Consider the following 17,840-nt stretch of genomic DNA (forward strand, 5'->3'; position numbering starts at 1 on the left):
AGCATAGCACAAGACACAGAGAACACCAAGAACCTTCCACTGAGCAGTAAGTGAGGTGTTTACAACACACTCCATCAAAGCTGCTCTCTCTCCCAATTTCATGACAGCCTAAGGTCCTGTACTCATCTGAATCCCTGAATAAAGTCAGCTGGCTTTGCAGCAGTCTCTGCTTCTGTATGAATGTAAATCACCTCTTTCCTACAAATCACTACGTGTCATAAACTTCCTCTACCTCCTCCCTCGAGTTAAATAATTCTGCACTTTAATTTCTCATCAAATGGAAGTCAAACTGGCTGTCTAAGAGTTATCATCACCACCTCTGGACTGCTCTAATCTTCTTTTAATTTTATTCTTCTTTTCTGATCAAGCGACTAGAACTAAATGCATTTTCCAGGGAAAACTGTATTATCAATGTACATATTGACACCATATTCTCAGTATTATTTTCTTTCTCAGTCTATCCTAATATTTTGTTTGCTTTTTCAACTACATAATACAAAGTTTTTTACTGAGCTGCCTACAGTAATTAACCGGTCTTTGTCTTATGTGGTTACAATTAATTTAGCTTCCAATAAGAATCATGAATAGCTTAAATTCTTACTTTAATATATGGCACATTGCATTTTTCATATACATTTAGTATTCAGTCACACTGTCTGCTGACCTACCTAGCTTTATGAGGATGTCATTTAGCTCTTATCGAAGCATAACAACTTTGAATGATTTTGAGTTATTCTCAGCCTTTGTACAGCTGGTCCTGAATCTTGAACCGAATGCTTTCTTTCATGTATTTTTGAGCCTCTGGCAGATTTAGCATTTTACCAGAGCTGGGATGTCCACGCTAGGCTGCCTGAATTACTTTGCAGTATTGTCAGTGAGTCTCTGACTATCAGTATTCCCTCCCTTCTACTCTGACACCAGCCGTTTGCCCAGAGATAAACTCCTTTTGTTAATCTGTGGTGCTGGCAACCTAACACTTTCCATCCTAGAGCACAGCCTAGCCTTTGTACGGTAGGTGATGAGCAGTCTTCATTATTTTAGCATGAGGTGCCCAGTATCCCACCTACAGACCATATACTCCTTGTGCATGGGGCTGAGAATGCGTAACAGAAAGACATCCCAGGATCTTTTCCAACAGAATGACCAATTGGTCCTGCATAAAAAACAGACAGAACAAGATGGTCTAAAATAGAGAAAGCAGCAGGAGTTATACATTGGGATACACAATAAAAATTAGAGCTTTGCTAGCATGTAGATAAAGATAGATACATAGACAGAAGGGAAGGAATGGAGGAAAGAAAAAACCCTACTGCTGCAGGGAACATTTCCTTTATGGCATTTTATGAGTTGCTCTTTCAGAAGTACCATGCACATATTTCCTCCTGGTACTTTCCAATTGGAAACCAAATCCTGTATGCCATGACCACTGGGCTAATATGACAGCTGAAGTCTCAAGAATTTATGCCTGTTACAGGGTTATGAAAACATCTCCTCTATGTGCTTTATTAAAAACATGAAACAAGAGAGAAGAATGGACCCTCATCAAATCAAAATGAATGAGAGAATTCACCATTTTCAGTAAAGTCACCAGCTTTTCTTCTTCATATTGAACAATGAAGTGGAATTGTTTGCTGCTCTGAGCGTGGGCAGGCACCCTACCAAAGCAAAGAGAAAAATACTTAGTACCCATCAGTCCAGAAGTGGTTTGCTGGCCTGGTTATAGCTAGATAGGCAGAAATAAAACTCACTGTTGGAAAACATCTGATAACTGTCAAGGCAAGATTCCTTGTGACTGCATGCTAGGAGAATCATTTGTCTTTTATGGGGACAGAAACCTGCAGCATACTAGGGTTCAGTTTCCTTGCAGGACTGCTTGACCTAGTGAGGAAATATATTCACAAGAAACAGCAGAAGGATTCCAAGGATATTACATTCTTGGTGGTATATGCACAGCAGTTAAGGACCTGTCACAGTCGAAGCAGAGTAAACAACAACCCGCAGCAGATCTGGACATTGGCATTTATTTAAGAATGAACAAAACTAGAGCTTTTAACCTACCTGGTTTCTCACACACTTCTTCACTTTCCCCACTGCATAGCATTCACAAAGTCTCACCTTCCCTTCCCAGCAGGAACGTTGTTGATGGTCTGTCAAGGTGGGATAGGAAGTCATCATTCCAAGCTGTGCAGCTGCTCACAGTTACGTCTTGGGCATTAGTGACCAAGGTCCCTGGGTATACCCCAGCAGTCATGTCTGCACACTTGCATCCCTAGGATTCTTCCCCACTTTCAGAATTTTCCTCCAGATGGGATCTTCACCTTCTTCTTTCTAGCCTGAACCCCGGGTTTTGCATGCAATCAGCCTCCTAACTGATGGTTCTGTCTCATGTTTCATTAGTATTTGGAGGATTCAGGAAATGCCACTTTTGTTTAATCCAGCTGTTATCAAAATGTACAACCAGTCCATACTGCTTGCAGCTAGCAAGTAGCAGGCTTGTACTCGACAGTGTAAAATGCCTGACAGCATTTTCCTTTTTTTTTTTTTTTTGCCTGCCACTGGCTCTAACTAGTGGGACAGAATAAGTATCTACTGCAGATCAAGGAAAGGAGGAAAGGTGGAGAAATTCTAAGGGAAGTTGGCAAGGCAAAACAATTGTATTAAGTTGTGTGGTGCGGTCAACACGCTGCATGGAAGGGACGCCTTCCAGAGGGACCTGGACAGGTTGAGAGGTGGGCCTGTGCAAACCTCATGGAGGCCAAATGCTGGGTCCGGGCAATCCCAAACACAAATACAGGCTGGGTGGATAATGAATTAAAACAGCCCTGAGGAGAAGGACCTGGGGGTGTTGGTTGATGAGAAGCTCAACTTGAGCTGTCTTACAGCCCAGAAAGCCAGCTGTATCCTGGGCTGCATCAAAAGAAGCGTGGCCAGCAGGTTGAGGGAGGTGATTCTCCCCCTCTGCTCTGCTCTCACGAGACCCCACCTGGAGTACTGTGTTCAGCTCTGGGGCCCCCAGCACAAGAAGGACATGGAAGTGTTAGAATGAGTCCAGAGGAGAGCCACAAAGATGATCGAGGGTCTGGAGCACCGCTCCTACAAAGACAGGCTGAGGGAATTGGGGTTGTTCAGCCTGGAGAAGAGAAGGCTCCAGGGAGACCTTAAGGCTGTGTTTGGATAAGGGAGATCCTCTTTGTAGTGACAGCTCAGGCTTCTAGGTGGCTTCTGATGTTTGTCACCAAGTTCATTCCTGGATAAACTGTTGCTTGAAAGACAGTGAGCAGAGGAAAAAAATAAATGGTTGGTTCTGACTAATCACAAATGATATCTTCAAGATTGAACGGGTCCTTGGGTGGACTCCTCAGTTCTGGCTGAGTAATAATCAAAGAAGCAAATGGAGTGTTAAAATGGTCATACTGGAAAAGGGGCAGAGAGGAAAACAGTGTGCTGGGGCCACCTTATTAAGTCTTAGTGTGTCTCACTTCAATCATATGCAGGTCTCAGAATGGATGAAGTAGACTGGGAAAGTTTGGAGAAGGGTCAATGGAGCAGCTTCTGTATAACAAGCAGCAAAGTCAGATAGGGCTCATCAGCCTTGGAAAGAAATAGCTGAAGAGAGATCTGACAAAGGCTTGTAAAATCCTGAGACATATGGAAAAGGTGATTTGCAAATGACAATTCTTTGCCTCTTCCCACATAAGCACAAAGTGCATCAAAAGAGATCAGCATCTGCTCTGTTCCAACAAGCAAGTAGTTTTTGTCATAAAATGTAGATCTCTTTGCTAGGAGGTTGTGGATGTGAAAAGCTTGCACAGGTGCAGAACACAGATATGCGTCATGGAAAAATAATCCACTATGGGTTGGTTATCAAGTACAAATAGCTTTGGCCCAGGAAGTCACTGAGCTGCAAAATGTGTGAGTATTCTGGGGAAGTATCATGTCCCCTTTGACTCTTGCCTAGGCATTTGCTATTTGGCTACTGTCAAACAGGTCCTGGGGAGATGGGCTGCTAGTCTGACCTACTACAACTATATATGTGTTATGTCTTTATGCTCCTTCCAGTGGAAATAACATTACTCAGAATATCCAGTCTGGATAAAGTACGGGAGGCAACATGGCTGGGAATGGCCTTACCATGGGAATGGCCTTACCTGGCTAGGAATGGCCTTATCAGGAGTAATAGGAAGGTGGACTAGAAGGCACCTTACAAGTCCTTTCTGATAACAGGTGTTTTAATTAAAAGACATTGTAATTCAGACAGAAGAAAGGGGGGAGAAATTACAGAAAGAAACATCTGAAGTCAGCAGCTTGTGGAACAGGCTCCCACCAGCTGCTGAAGGTGTACTCAAGCTATGAGGTCAACTCTTTTTTTTGTAAACTCTTGGTTCCAGGATACTATACATACACCCGTGATACATGCTGCTGCCCTCACTGAAGCAGGGTCTTTTAAGTCTTTGTGGATTGAGTCCTGGGTATTTATGTTTCTATGTTTAGTTACAAAACATAGTGACACATTCTTAACTGTAAAGCCCTTAGCTAATCATTAACAGACTGCTGCCTATAAGAGTGCAGCAGTAATTCTAGGCAAGCGTAGAGTCTACAACTTCCTCTTCTAAAGTTTAGTGCTTATATATATCTTGGATGTTTAAACTGTATTTTCATCCCATAGACATTAAAACTTGTTGTGTGATATACAGGTGACATCCTTGGATTTTATTACCATCTAAAACAGGAACATGTCCTAGCAGTCACTCAGTTACTGGTTCACAAGCTGCCCTTCATAAATTCACACTTGAAGGCAAACTTTGGTATTTGCTGAGAGGGGAAACCTATTTTGTTACTCCCATTGTCCTGATGTACCTCCTCTGGGGATTTTAAGGAACAGAGTAACTGAGATGAAAGCTATGAAGATAGGCTAAAAAAAAATTATCCAGGGGATCCAGAAGTTTCTCTATCATTTGTCTCGCTGACAGTAAGAACAGTCAGCCTCCTGCCTCTGCAACTGAGCAGGACAGGCAGGACTTAAACTGAAGCATCTTAAATACAGCTCTTGCAAGATTGTCCCTTAATGTGTGTAGTAACTTTAATCAAAAGACATGCGTGTTCTGCACCTTCTGCCTATACAGATAAAGTTCAACCCAGCAGTGATACCCACTCAGGGCTAGTGTAGTTCAGCAGTGCTGCAGTACTGCCTGAGACTGTACATTTGATTCTATTATTTTGTTGGAGTGAGGAGAAGGGTGAAATGCAGCTCATCATGACTCAAATCTGGTCTGGATGTCAATACTGGAGGTGTTACCCTGGGGTAGGTGCTAGAACTTGCAGAGGAATGCAGGTTTCCTGCATCATCAGGTGCTTGGGTACTGTCCTTATGGGCAAGGTTCCTGCTAACACATCCAGGATTGCAGCCCCACTGTAAAAAAAAAAAAAAAAAAAAAAGGAAGACCAAAGTGAGACGCTGCAGTACAGAGGAGTCCCTCCAGAGGAGGGACAGTGGGGATGAGAAAGACAGAGAAAACTCTTGCCTCCACCACCTAACTCATTATTCAAAGACTAAATAGTGTGTTAATATTTCAGTGTACTTCCATGAACATCACACAAAGCTGAAGTAGTATAGCCAGCCATGTCCTGTGTAGTACTACTCTGATTGTTCCAGACTCTTTCTCAGGTTGGCAATAATATAAGCAGTGAGAGGAGACAAGGGTATCTCTGCAGCTCTTGGGATTTTATTTTGTGATAGGGGGATCCTAAGGGGAAACAGAGAAAAATGAGACAATTTAGCAAAACTGACAGGAATTAATGAAGTGATTCTGTTCCTCTGTCCCCATGTTTCCAAGTGAAAAGGCTTCATCAAAACATTTTTATCTGTTCTATGTCTATGGGGTGAGGAGGTCTCTGCCTGCCCAGACAAATTGATTTAGTTTTGGTTTTTGTTTGTTTGTTCGTTTTGGTTTACATTTTGCCATCCAGGATTGTATGTTTGGGCACCCATAGATAAAAGAGGGAGAACTGGGCTCAAGCTGTTGTAGGTGTTAGAACCAGAGCAGCAGTGGTCTAGGGACAGCTGACATCCAAGCTGCCATTAGAGTCACAACAGCTTTCCATACATGACTTCTACAGAAAAACTGTATAACTGAGAACCTCAATTAAATGGGGAAAAAAAATCTGATAAATGCATAAACCAGCAACTAATTCTTGAAGAATAGAAAAGTACCTACTATGTGAATGAATTGTCTCACAGTCATTTGTACAGGCTTTCTTCTATGCTGCTGTTTCTTTTGTCTACTTGTCAGGCTATCAGAATCATGAATTTTGCAACTGCAGTTGTTCCTGGTATTAACTGCTCTTGTTCACAGCATGTGACAGCTTAAGGCATGAAAATTACAGGAGTCAACATGTGGGGACAGGCAGAATGTGATTACCTGAATCCATGTGACAAGGATACAGGAGTCATAAACAGTGCTGTGAACTGCCTAGGCCTGCCATGTGGTGAACGAGTCTGATTTGTTGTATTTTACTCAAGTACATTGGACTTGGAGTTTTTAAATCAAAAGACAAATTTGAATTGTTTCACAAGCATTTATGTTTCTGAGTGATTAATCAGTCAGAGATGAATGATACCAACTGTTTAGGACCCGAGGAAATAGCTTGAAGCTGTAACAGGGGCAGTTCAGGCTGGATATTGGGAAAAGGTTCTTCACTGAGAGGGTGGGGGGGCACTGGAAGAGGCTCCCCCGGGAAGTGGTCACTGCACTGAGCCTGCTGGAGTTCAAGAAGCATTTGAATAGCACTTGGAGACACATGGTCTGATTTTTTATGTGGTCCTTTGGGGACCCAGGAGTTGAACTAGGTGATGCTTGTGGGTCTCTTCCAACTTGGGATATTCTATGATTCTAAGATTGCTTTTATGAAGAGCATAATTTTTTGCAAGAGCAGGGTGAGGGGGATGCCTGGGTGACCAAAACACTTCAGTGGCTGCTGTCACTCTTCTGCCCCTGAAGAAGAGTTGTGGGCTTGGAGAGGTTGTGGGAAGGGACTGAAGAGGAATACCAAAAAGCTGAGATGGGTAACAGCTGGTAAGCAAAGTTGGCTGCCATCCATCCTGTGAGCCACAATACCTTGTGCTGTCTACAAGGTTTGTACAGAGTTTCTGTGTCCATGTGATGTCTATGAATAAAGTCTGCTACTGCTGTAATGAAGTGATTTGTAAGAGATTAAGGACTGTAGTAAAGTGATTATTTCCAGTTTTGTCCCCACAGCAGATGTGTGCTGTGTTAGGGTTGTGACACGGGTGTTCACAGTGTCTCTGTATCTCTCTCTAGGTTCTGAAGCACCTACGCCACCTAAATTTCACCAATAACATGGGGGAGCAAGTGGACTTTGATGAGTTTGGAGACCTAGTAGGGAATTACTCAATAATAAATTGGCATCTCTCTCCGGAGGATGGCTCAGTCGTCTTTGAGGAGGTTGGGCACTACAACGTCTACGCCAAGAAAGGGGAGAGGCTCTTTATCAATGAAAACAAAATCCTGTGGAGTGGATTCTCAAAGGAGGTAAGTGCTTAAATCCTCACAGCAGTATTTAACAAGTTGCTTCAGTATGGAATTTGAACTAACCTTGCATACTCCTCGTATTATTGCTCCATGCCTCATTAAAACACCCATTCATCTTATTGTATACATATTCTCTGCCCCAGTCCTTCACACCCTCAGTACACACTTTTGGAAATAATGGGCTGCTTCTCCCTTCCTATACATTTGATAAGCCTATGCATGAATGCTTTAAATAATGCCTTTTCTCTGGCCCAAACAGTTAGCTTAGGTTTTCGTAATGCTATTTCTACAAAGATGAGAAATTCATTGCCCAAGCCTGGCTGTTGACTAGTTCAAGGTTTCCTGAGCACAGTAGTTTCATCAATGAAAACAGCCATCTCTTCTGCTCCCAGTATCTCTGAATCAAGAATTGGCTCTTCCTGTTCCGAGTTAAGCTGTTTCTGCTGTCTTTACCCTCCATGTTCCAGAGCCTTCCTCATTCCTTTGCCTTGCAAACCAAACAGCACAACTCCTGTTTGTTGTCCTAGGTTAACTTGGACTTGGTGCTCAAATGGTGGAACACACCAGCACCTGGTACCTTTTTTTAATTTACCAGAAGGTGCATGTACAGTCTCAAAAGTACTTGATGCAACCATTGACTTTCATTAGGCCTAGGTCCTTTTCTGCTTAGTTGTAGGTGTAAGACCTTTTTATCATGATTGTATCTTCTCTGGCCTCCAGGGCTGTGTCTCCTCACATGACGGGAACATGATAGTGCAGAGATCTCCAGACAAGAGCTAAGTGTCCAGCCTGGACAGAACAGACAGGTTGGCTCCTGGAGCAGCTACTGAGCAGGCATCTAGCTTGTGGCCTGGGAGGTGACACAGGGAGTGTTAGCTTAAAAATGTTGCCATCAGGCACTGCTGCAACATTTAGATGTGTTAAATTGGCACCTGATGAATGAACAAGGCAATTCGCTCCCAGGTGATTATTCGCTTTGGCTGGCAGACCGAGTAACTGTCTGAACTATATTTGCCTTATACCTTTACACCATCAGTTAAGCATTACCTTTGCTCCAGATACACCAGTTTCACTTACAGATTAAATTCAGTGCTCTGCCTGATCAGGATTTGCTAATCAGGCAGAGCACTCTGCTGGCAGAAATACCAAGCCCTGGCTTTTCTAAGCCCAGTTGGAGACTGAGCCTAAACAGCAAGTGGAGTTAAAAAACCTGATACTCCTTCTGACTGTTATAAATATCACTGGCACCTCTTCCAACAGTCAGGACACCTTCTTTATTCCTTTCCTTTCCTTTCCTTTCCTTTCCTTTCCTTTCCTTTCCTTTCCTTTCCTTTCCTTTCCTTTCCTTTCCTTTCCTTTCCTTTCCTTTCCTTTCCTTCCTTTCCTTTCCTTTCCTTTCCTTCCTTCCCTTCCCTTCCCTTCCCTTCCCTTCCCTTCCCTTCCCTTCCCTTCCCTTCCCTTCCCTTCCCTTCCCTTCCCTTCCCTTCCCTTCCCTTCCCTTCCCTTCCCTTCCCTTCCCTTCCCTTCCCTTCCCTTCCCTTCCCTTCCCTTCCCTTCCCTTCCCTTCCCTTCCCTTCCCTTCCCTTCCCTTCCCTTCCCTTCCCTTCCCTTCCCTTCTTCTCTTTTCTTCTCTTTTCTTCTCTTTTCTTCTCTTTTCTTCTCTTTCCCACTTAAACTGAGTAATTATGTTTTCTTGGTCTGCATTCCTCCAACAGTGTAACATTTATCTCTATTCACTGTCCTGTGCAGCTGGATATTGGTGACTTTCATGCCAGGGCAGGTAAATTGTGTGCCAGCAGGAAGAGATCATGATCTTTAGGTCTATTGTAGCTATTTTTTTTCAGTTTATAGAATTTGAATTTCTTCAAGATAAAAGGCTCTGCTCAAAAGACTAGCCAGTAGACTACTCATTGAAGACTTCTGGGATTCTATCTTCCTCAAAAAAAGATCAAACATAATTAATTTTAACATGGGAACAGCAGTATTGGCCAGATTTGCAAAAGAACAAGTTAAAGAGTAGGTAAGATAGATTCATTCTGGCAGAACTTGATGAAATTTCCCACAGAAGAAGGCAGCCAAAGCAATCTCAAAAGTACTAGCAATTCATCTTTGAGAAATGTGGAGGACAGGTGATGTCTCAAAGGATTAGGGGAGGGTAATCATAATACCTGCTTCTAAAAGCAGATATTGGAGAGCCAAGGGAATTACACACAATTGAGTTGAGCTTCAGTAACCCCAAAAAAATGATAAAAAATATATTAAACAGTTTATAAACACTTAGAGGATAATAAGCTGATAAGAAAAAGGCAACCTGGATTTGTCAAGATGAAATCATGTCAAATGTATTTAATTTTCCTCTTTGGCAGCACAATCAGCTTAGTAGATAATGGAGAAGCAGCACACAGTTTCAGTTGGGGTTTTGATTCAGCCCTGTTCGAACTCATCACTAGCAGCCTAGGGAAGGACAGTTTAGAGTGATCAAGTCCTCTTGGTGGATGCATAGTGTGAAGAAAAACTGACCCAGGGAACAGCTATTAACAATTTGCTGCAGAGAGTGCTTCAAGTGGGGAGCTGCTGGGATTTGCCCTGGATATGCGACTGACCAGTTGATTTTGCAATCCTGATTAAAAGCTTAGAACCACTGTTCCCAAACTGCGCTGCAACTATTTTTCAGAGCAACAGGCAGTGGCAACCACTCTCAGCTGCATGTGAATACCTGAGACAAGAGGTGGGCACCTCCACAAAGGAGTTGCCACTACCCAGGGCTTGCTTACCCTGTGGCTGAGGTCTATGCCTGCACACAGGCAATTTCTAGACTAAAATCCATGCTCACTGCCTAAGCATATCCACAGAGGAGCTTCCTGGAGATCAGCAGGTTAGCAGCACTTGGGCCAGGCAATAGGATAAGTGAGGAAGTTAAAGGATTCAGGTAGGTTTTAGATCCTATGGTGAGGAATGGAGAAGGGGATGGAGGCTCATTCCTTTCCACACAGCAGAAAACCTGCAAAAAAACATGAGTGGAGGCTTCCAAGCAGAGCAACCCTTAGCTACATACAGGTCAGGGCACTCTGCTGGAAGTGGAAAATGTGGGTTTAATTAACATTTCCACATGCCCATGCATGCTCATCTGACCACTCACTGCCAGGGTATGACCATGCCCAGGTGGGCTCAAGAACAGGATAAATATTCAGTCAGCAGGTGACACATCTGGTCATTTGCAGCAGCAAAAGCCTGGAAACCTGAGTAACCTTTCTGCTGAAAGTTCTGATGAAAGTGAGATGGGGGCTTTACAAGTCCCCTCCATGGACTTCAACATGGAGAACTTAAGGCGTACTTCTTGTGGAGGTCTCCTTTTCATATTCTCCGTATAACTGTTGATCTGCATCTGTAGATGCTCAGTGTTCTTAAAATGGGGCTTTTCTCTCTTTCATATGAAAGCTCCTCTTGCATAGTTGTGTTACCTTTTTGTTTCTAGGCCAGAGAGGGTCTTCAGGACAGTGGGAGGAAGTGGCTTTCAAGAAACTGTTTTAAGTCCCATAAATCATTAGCAGTTGATATGCAGTCTATGGGATTGGGGATCAGCAGTCAGAGATCATCATCTCCAAGGCTGACTCAAATTCCTGCCAGGAGACACAGACTGTCTTTTCTTTTAATCACCTAGTGACTGTTTTCTGGCATATGTCTTGTGGGTCACAAACCAGTTCACAGTGCATGCAACACAGTAGAGATTACAGAGCTCTTGCTGATCTTCCCCACCATTCCTTGATGCAATCTTTCAAACAAGTATCACTGCAGAGGGTTGAGGGAAGACTATTATGCAAGGTGCGTCTCTTCAGTGGAAAGAAGAGAGGACTGTCTGAGGCTCTCCATCCAACACTGAATCAAGCAGCAACACCCTTGGAGTAATCCCAAGGTCCTGCTGTGGGAAGGCTGTACATGGGGCACTGCTACCATTAAACTTCTTTGGGCTCTTTTCTTACAGGTACCTTTCTCTAACTGCAGCAGGGACTGCCTCCCAGGCACCAGAAAGGGCATTATTGAGGGAGAGCCCACCTGCTGCTTTGAGTGCGTGGACTGCCCCGATGGGGAGTACAGTGATGAAACAGGTAATACCCACAGGGTTGCTTTGGGGTTTGCAGTGGACCATATGAGCTCTCTGTGCATCACCCACAGTTCTGTTGAAGTCACTTACCTACAGTGCTGAGCTGGAGGCTGCTTTGCCAGGGGCCTTCACAGAAAGCCTAGAGGGACATTCTCCTGAGAAGCTTATGGGAGTTGAATCCTGTGGTCCTCAGATCCTGTGTTCTGCTAAGCTGCTTGTCACTCCTGCTCTGAATTAGGAAAACTGAGGCAGAGAAATTGAAAAGGACTTGCACATAGGAAGCCTCTCAGACCATAGGTGAACTCCGCTGCATTGTAGCAATAGCTTTTGTTTCTCCAAAAACCTGGAGGAAAGAGACACTCTCTACCCTAATCCTAAGTACTGTAGTTATCCATCCACCTCCATCTTTTCCTTTTGTTATCAGCTTCTTATTTCATGTTTTACAAAAAAAATAAAGATCATTCCATTCCCGACTTCAAAAGCAGAGAGGTATATTTCCCTTTACAGGGTCACCAACCACAGCTTCTGTTGAACACTGGCGCCGCAAAAGAGCAGAATCTCTTGGGTCCTATCAAACACCCACAGACATTCTTTTTGTTGGTTGCAGTGGAAGCTTGGATTCAAGGCACTCAGGTTCTGCAGTGAAGGGAAAAGTTAACTCCGGTTTTAGAGTTGCTTGAAAAATTCTGAATTTCCAACACCATTAGTGCTTCCTCGGTGTTGGACATCCCCAGGCTAATGAAGGCAAGTAAATCCTTTCCAAGCAGCAGTCCCCTCCATACTGCAGAGTGCTCAGGACCCTCTCCAGCAGCACTAGCCCCAGCACATACTGCAGACCTTACCTGAGATGAAAACCAGCAGGTTGCATGCAAGACTGAAGAAGTATTCTCCTTTGGGAGAGAATCTAATCTGCATTCTATCAGACAGGAGTCGTAATATTTTTACAAGAACACACAGTAAGCATATAGTACTTTATAGCACTATATGTACATAAACATATATTAGAAGCTGCTTACATGTAACATATTTTAATTAAATAGAAGCAATCCTGGTCATTTTTAATAGGTGTCATTTGGTGTTTTTCACAAGATATTGGGAGCTGGCACTGGTACGTTTGTGAGATTTGTGAGGCTGAGGGAATGACTGCTTTCTGACTCCACAGTTTTCTGCTGCAATTTCAGCTGACAGTAATGCTCTTTACTTCTTGTACTTACCAGTTTTATAGGCACAGAGAACAGTTTCACAACCAGTCTCATCAAACTGACGTAGCGATACTACCAAAGGAGACAATCTCTCATCTCCTCCCCAAGCTGTTTGTTTTCATCCATTGTCTAGTACTTGTGCAACCACAGAGCAAATTGGATCAGGTCTCTGGTCTTCCTGAAAACAATCTCATTTTTTGGCAGGTTGAATTTCCAAGCTGGAACAAGAAGCTGCATGAACTCTCATGCTAACACAAAGAGGTGGAAGGAATGAGCAGCCTTGGGGGAGGAGGGAGATCTGGTTTGCTCCGTTAAGTGGCAGCGTAGTCTCTGTCTAGGTCAGCTCAAGACAACAGTGAAAGCACTTCTTTAGGATGCAGTGATAAATAGTTGCCTCTGTATCAGGTGGAGGTGGCTGAATTCCTTGGTATGTGAAGTTAGCTTTCCCCTGCATGCAGTTTGCAATGAGCTTCCAGGTAAAAGACACACATAAAATAAAAATGATTGACTGAACAAAAGTAAATAAAATGACACGGTGATGGGAGCTTCTGAGTGTGCTTTTACAGCCAGTGCAAGTTTTTCAGGTGAACAACTTAGGTGAGACAAGCAGTCATTAGGAGAGCAGAATCATATCAAGTAGTGGATATTCCCTGCAACCACCCCTCCAGAAGAAGAGAGCTTGAAATACTTTGCACTCATTAGCTTTGCATTCCTGACTTCCTCATTAGCACCAAGCTCTGCTCTGGGAGCTATTCTCAGGGTCTCTGTCCACACACAGGTGCAAAGCTCAAGGGGAGGTTGCTTTGAAAGGGGTTTTCTGAGTGTTTGTTCCCAGCACTCAATGCAGCCCATTGCTATCCTGATGGGATCCCGAAGGAAGAGGCAGGATGTGACCTCCAACTCATTGCTCTCAACCCCTTTCCACTGCTATCAAGGGAGTCATGACCCTCACCAATGGAGCACAAGACCTGTCTGGATTGAAGAAGAACAGGAGCAGCAGGCTCTTCCCTTTTCATTATGGCAGCCATTGGAGACAGATGTTGCCATCCCAATAGGTTCTAATTATTTTTATGCAGAGGAAGGAGACAGAGGCATCAATTTTCCCTCTGCAACTATCAGTGGGATGCTTGTCTGAGTGGTATCCTTAGGACACATCTTATCCTGATGTTCCAGCATGAAATGAGAGTGTGCTGGGAGTCAAGGGCATTTCCTGCCTTCAGGGATGAGCAATTTAAACAGTTCTAAGACTCACCTCCAAGGAATAAGAAAAAAGCTCTCAAAGCACTTAAGGAGGCAAGCACGTTTTTCATTTTCTCTGTAGTAGAGACAGGCAGGATGTTTCACATGATGATAAGAGTGTGAAAGGTATGAAGACAGAGAGAAGCAGATGATAAAAATGAAGAAACAGAGGGGGGGACAGCTTGTATAACAGCTAAAAGTAATCAAACAAGCTTTGCAAAGTTTTACCAAGAAATGGATCCAAAAAGCAGAGTACATGGGCAGGACTTTGTTTTTTTTGTTGTTGTTGTGTTTTTGTTTTGCTTTTTGTTTGTTTGTTTTTTTGTTGTTGTTGCTGTTGTTTTTTAAGTTGGCAGGCTTGTTGTTTCACTGTAAAACACTCTGAGACAGCAATAAATGATATTGTGAACCTGCAGGCACCTGAAGGGAACACCCCCTGTATTTAAGGTGAAGAACAGGGTGTAGTTGCCATGCACTTTGTCTCCCATTTCAGTCTCTTATTCTGACAAACCTTCCTTCTCCCTGTCACTTGTTTTTCAGATGCAAGCGCTTGTGACAAATGCCCTGAGGATTACTGGTCCAATGAGAACCACACATCCTGCATCCCCAAGCAAATAGAGTTTCTGTCCTGGACAGAGCCCTTTGGGATTGCTCTGACTCTCTTCGCTGTGCTGGGAATTTTCCTGACTTCTTTTGTCCTGGGAGTCTTCACCAAATTTCGCAACACTCCCATTGTCAAGGCCACAAACCGGGAGCTGTCCTACCTCCTCCTCTTCTCCTTGCTCTGCTGCTTCTCCAGCTCATTGTTCTTCATTGGTGAGCCCCAGAACTGGACTTGTCGTCTGCGGCAGCCAGCTTTTGGCATCAGCTTTGTTCTCTGCATCTCCTGCATCCTGGTGAAAACCAATCGCGTCCTGCTTGTCTTCGAGGCAAAGATCCCCACAAGCCTCCACCGAAAGTGGTGGGGCCTCAACCTCCAGTTCCTCCTAGTCTTCTTGTGTACATTTGTACAGATTGTCATCTGCGTGATTTGGCTCTACACAGCCCCACCATCCAGTTATCGAAACCACGAGCTGGAGGATGAGATTATCTTCATCACTTGCCATGAGGGCTCCCTGATGGCCCTTGGCTTCCTCATTGGCTACACCTGCCTCCTGGCAGCCATTTGCTTCTTCTTCGCCTTCAAGTCTCGAAAACTGCCTGAGAACTTCAATGAGGCCAAGTTCATCACCTTCAGCATGCTGATCTTTTTCATTGTCTGGATCTCCTTCATCCCTGCTTATGCCAGCACATATGGCAAGTTTGTCTCTGCCGTGGAGGTGATTGCAATACTGGCTGCCAGCTTTGGGCTCCTGGCCTGCATCTTCTTCAACAAAGTCTACATTATTCTCTTCAAGCCGTCCCGCAACACAATCGAAGAAGTGCGCTGCAGCACAGCTGCCCATGCTTTCAAGGTAGCTGCCAGGGCCACATTGAGACGGAGCAACGTGTCACGCAAGCGCTCCAACAGCCTCGGGGGCTCCACCGGATCCACCCCTTCCTCCTCCATCAGCAGCAAAAGCAACCATGAAGACCCTTTTCCTCTACCAGCCTCCGCTGAGCGGCAGCGTCAGCAGCAGCGTGGGTGCAAGCAAAAGGTCAGCTTCGGGAGCGGCACAGTTACCCTGTCCCTGAGCTTCGAGGAACCGCAGAAGAATGCCATGGCCAACAGGAACACCAAGCGCAGGAACTCCCTGGAGGCCCAGAACAGTGACGACAGCCTGATGCGGCATCGGGCCCTGCTTCCCCTGCAGAACAGTGAGTCCCTCGGTGCTGAGCCTGGCTTCCAGGCAGCTTCCAGCCCAGAGTCCAGCTCGCAGGAATCAGTGGTGGGAGACACCAAAGAAGAGGTACCAAGCCCTGAGGCAGAGCCTTCCCTGCCATCAGCTAATTCTCGAAATTTTATAGGCACTGGAGGTGGCTCTGTCACAGAGAACACAGTACATTCCTAACAAAAGAAGATCATGAAAAGCGCACCAGTCCCCAAGAGGAACTTGCTCACCTCTTGCTTCTGAATGGGAAAGACAACAAAGATACATATCTGTGACACAGCCCCACCACGTTATTGTTAGTGCCAGCAGGGTAACACACATGCCTCCAGAGGAAGGACTGTCAGAAGCCTGTGTCTGGGGAGCCTTGAACTGAATTTCCATTTGCGTTATTGAAATCAGGACATCTTGGAAGGACAAGTGAAGATTGCCTCTGGTGGGGCTTAAGCAGAACTTTGCATGCTGCCTTGCCTCTATAAGCTTTTCCTGCCAGACTGCAACTCAGCTGACTACGGGAGGCACTGGGCAATTCCACTATACTCTGCTTTTACATTTATGTATAATATTCCTCTTCCCCACTATGTATAATATTCCCTCTTTACCTAGTATATGTGATCTGTAACCATGTGCATCAGGACTCTCAGCTCTTCAAAAGCAAGATACACAGTTTCACTTGGGGAAAGCACAGTCAGGGGTGAAATAAAAAAGCCCCCAGTGTCCTGCATGCTGTGTACAGCCAAGGGTGTGAACATGTAAAGTATTTAATGTGACAGAGCGCCTTGCTATTTATATTTAGTAATGTCCCAATTTCTCCTTTCCGCCCAGCAGGAAATACTGGACTATACCCTTCCTAGACTCCATTGCACTAGACCAAGATACTAGGTTCCTACTGTTTTCTTCCAGCTGAGGTGGCTTTACCTCCAACCTGCCTGCTTTGGTGGAGGGGGAGAACAGCTTGTAAATGCCCCTGGAGAACGTTGCGAGAGCACAATGACATGTATTCATGATTGATTATGTTGCTAGTAGTTGTATGCTTAACAAAGTGTTGCTGCTGTAATATTCCACATGGCATACATGGCTAACCCTTTCACACCATAGTCAGTGTTGTGCTTTGCCGTATTAATCTGCCTCACACCTACACAAAGCATTGCGCTAGTCATGACAGTACCCGTGGGCCTGATAAAAAGCCAATAAAACAAGGTGAAATGGAGGAGTTAGGGATGGAGAAATAGCCCCCAAATCTGGTAATATTTCAGATGAATATTGTAAGTGTGCATGCTGATAGATGATGGGGTGGAGAATATACAGACCTGGGCTCTGAGATATTCCAACAGACAAATGAGTAAATTGGATATGTTTTGGTTCCTATTGGCCTTCTACTTGGTTATGTCCCTTCTGGCCCATCTTGAAGAGAGGGTACTTAGAACAGGAAGGGTGCACTGTACCTAAAGAAGAGTAAGGACTTCAGAAGAGAGTACAGTTGAACTTCATTACTCTTGACTCTTGTTCTACACCCCCAAAAGCAGACATAAGTGCTCCTGGTTGTGCAAGGTATGTCTGGTTCCTCTCCATCCATGCTGGAAAGGCTGAAGTAAGAGAGTCGTTAGAACAGAATTTTGTTGCAGCCTGATGAAAGAAAGAATGCCCCTAGGCAGCCCAGCAGGAAGGGTGAGGGTATGTTGCAGAATTTACTTCCCTCTTTACAGATCCCATATACAAGAACAGGCATCTGCTGTGAAGGTGTCAGTACCTTCGCTCATCAAACATGTAGGTAGTCTAGACCCCTGTGGAAAGGTATACAGGCCTGCAGCTTAGCGTGAGCAGAGACGAAAGGACTGTGTGAATGTGTTGGGGAAAATACAATTCTCTTGTTACTGTTTTTGCTTGTTCGTTCTTTTGCCAGGGCAGGAAAATAAAACTTACAGGTGACATTACTGCA

The 17,840-nt window shown here is 44.4% G+C and overlaps 1 protein-coding gene across 1 annotated transcript in view; it reads left to right on the forward strand.

Annotated features, from left to right (window-relative positions):
- CASR (calcium sensing receptor) overlaps positions 1-17,840 on the forward strand; it is a 40,338-nt gene extending 22,498 nt beyond the window's left edge. The window contains exons 5-7 of the mRNA XM_040572558.1: positions 7,320-7,550; positions 11,533-11,656; positions 14,634-17,840. Of these exons, the coding sequence (XP_040428492.1) occupies positions 7,320-7,550; positions 11,533-11,656; positions 14,634-16,084 (1,806 nt within the window). The 3' untranslated portion in view covers positions 16,085-17,840. The remainder of the gene's footprint in view (positions 1-7,319; positions 7,551-11,532; positions 11,657-14,633) is intronic.

Source organism: Cygnus olor, chromosome 1, assembly GCF_009769625.2.
Source record: "Cygnus olor isolate bCygOlo1 chromosome 1, bCygOlo1.pri.v2, whole genome shotgun sequence".
Classification (NCBI taxonomy): Eukaryota; Metazoa; Chordata; class Aves; order Anseriformes; family Anatidae; genus Cygnus; species Cygnus olor.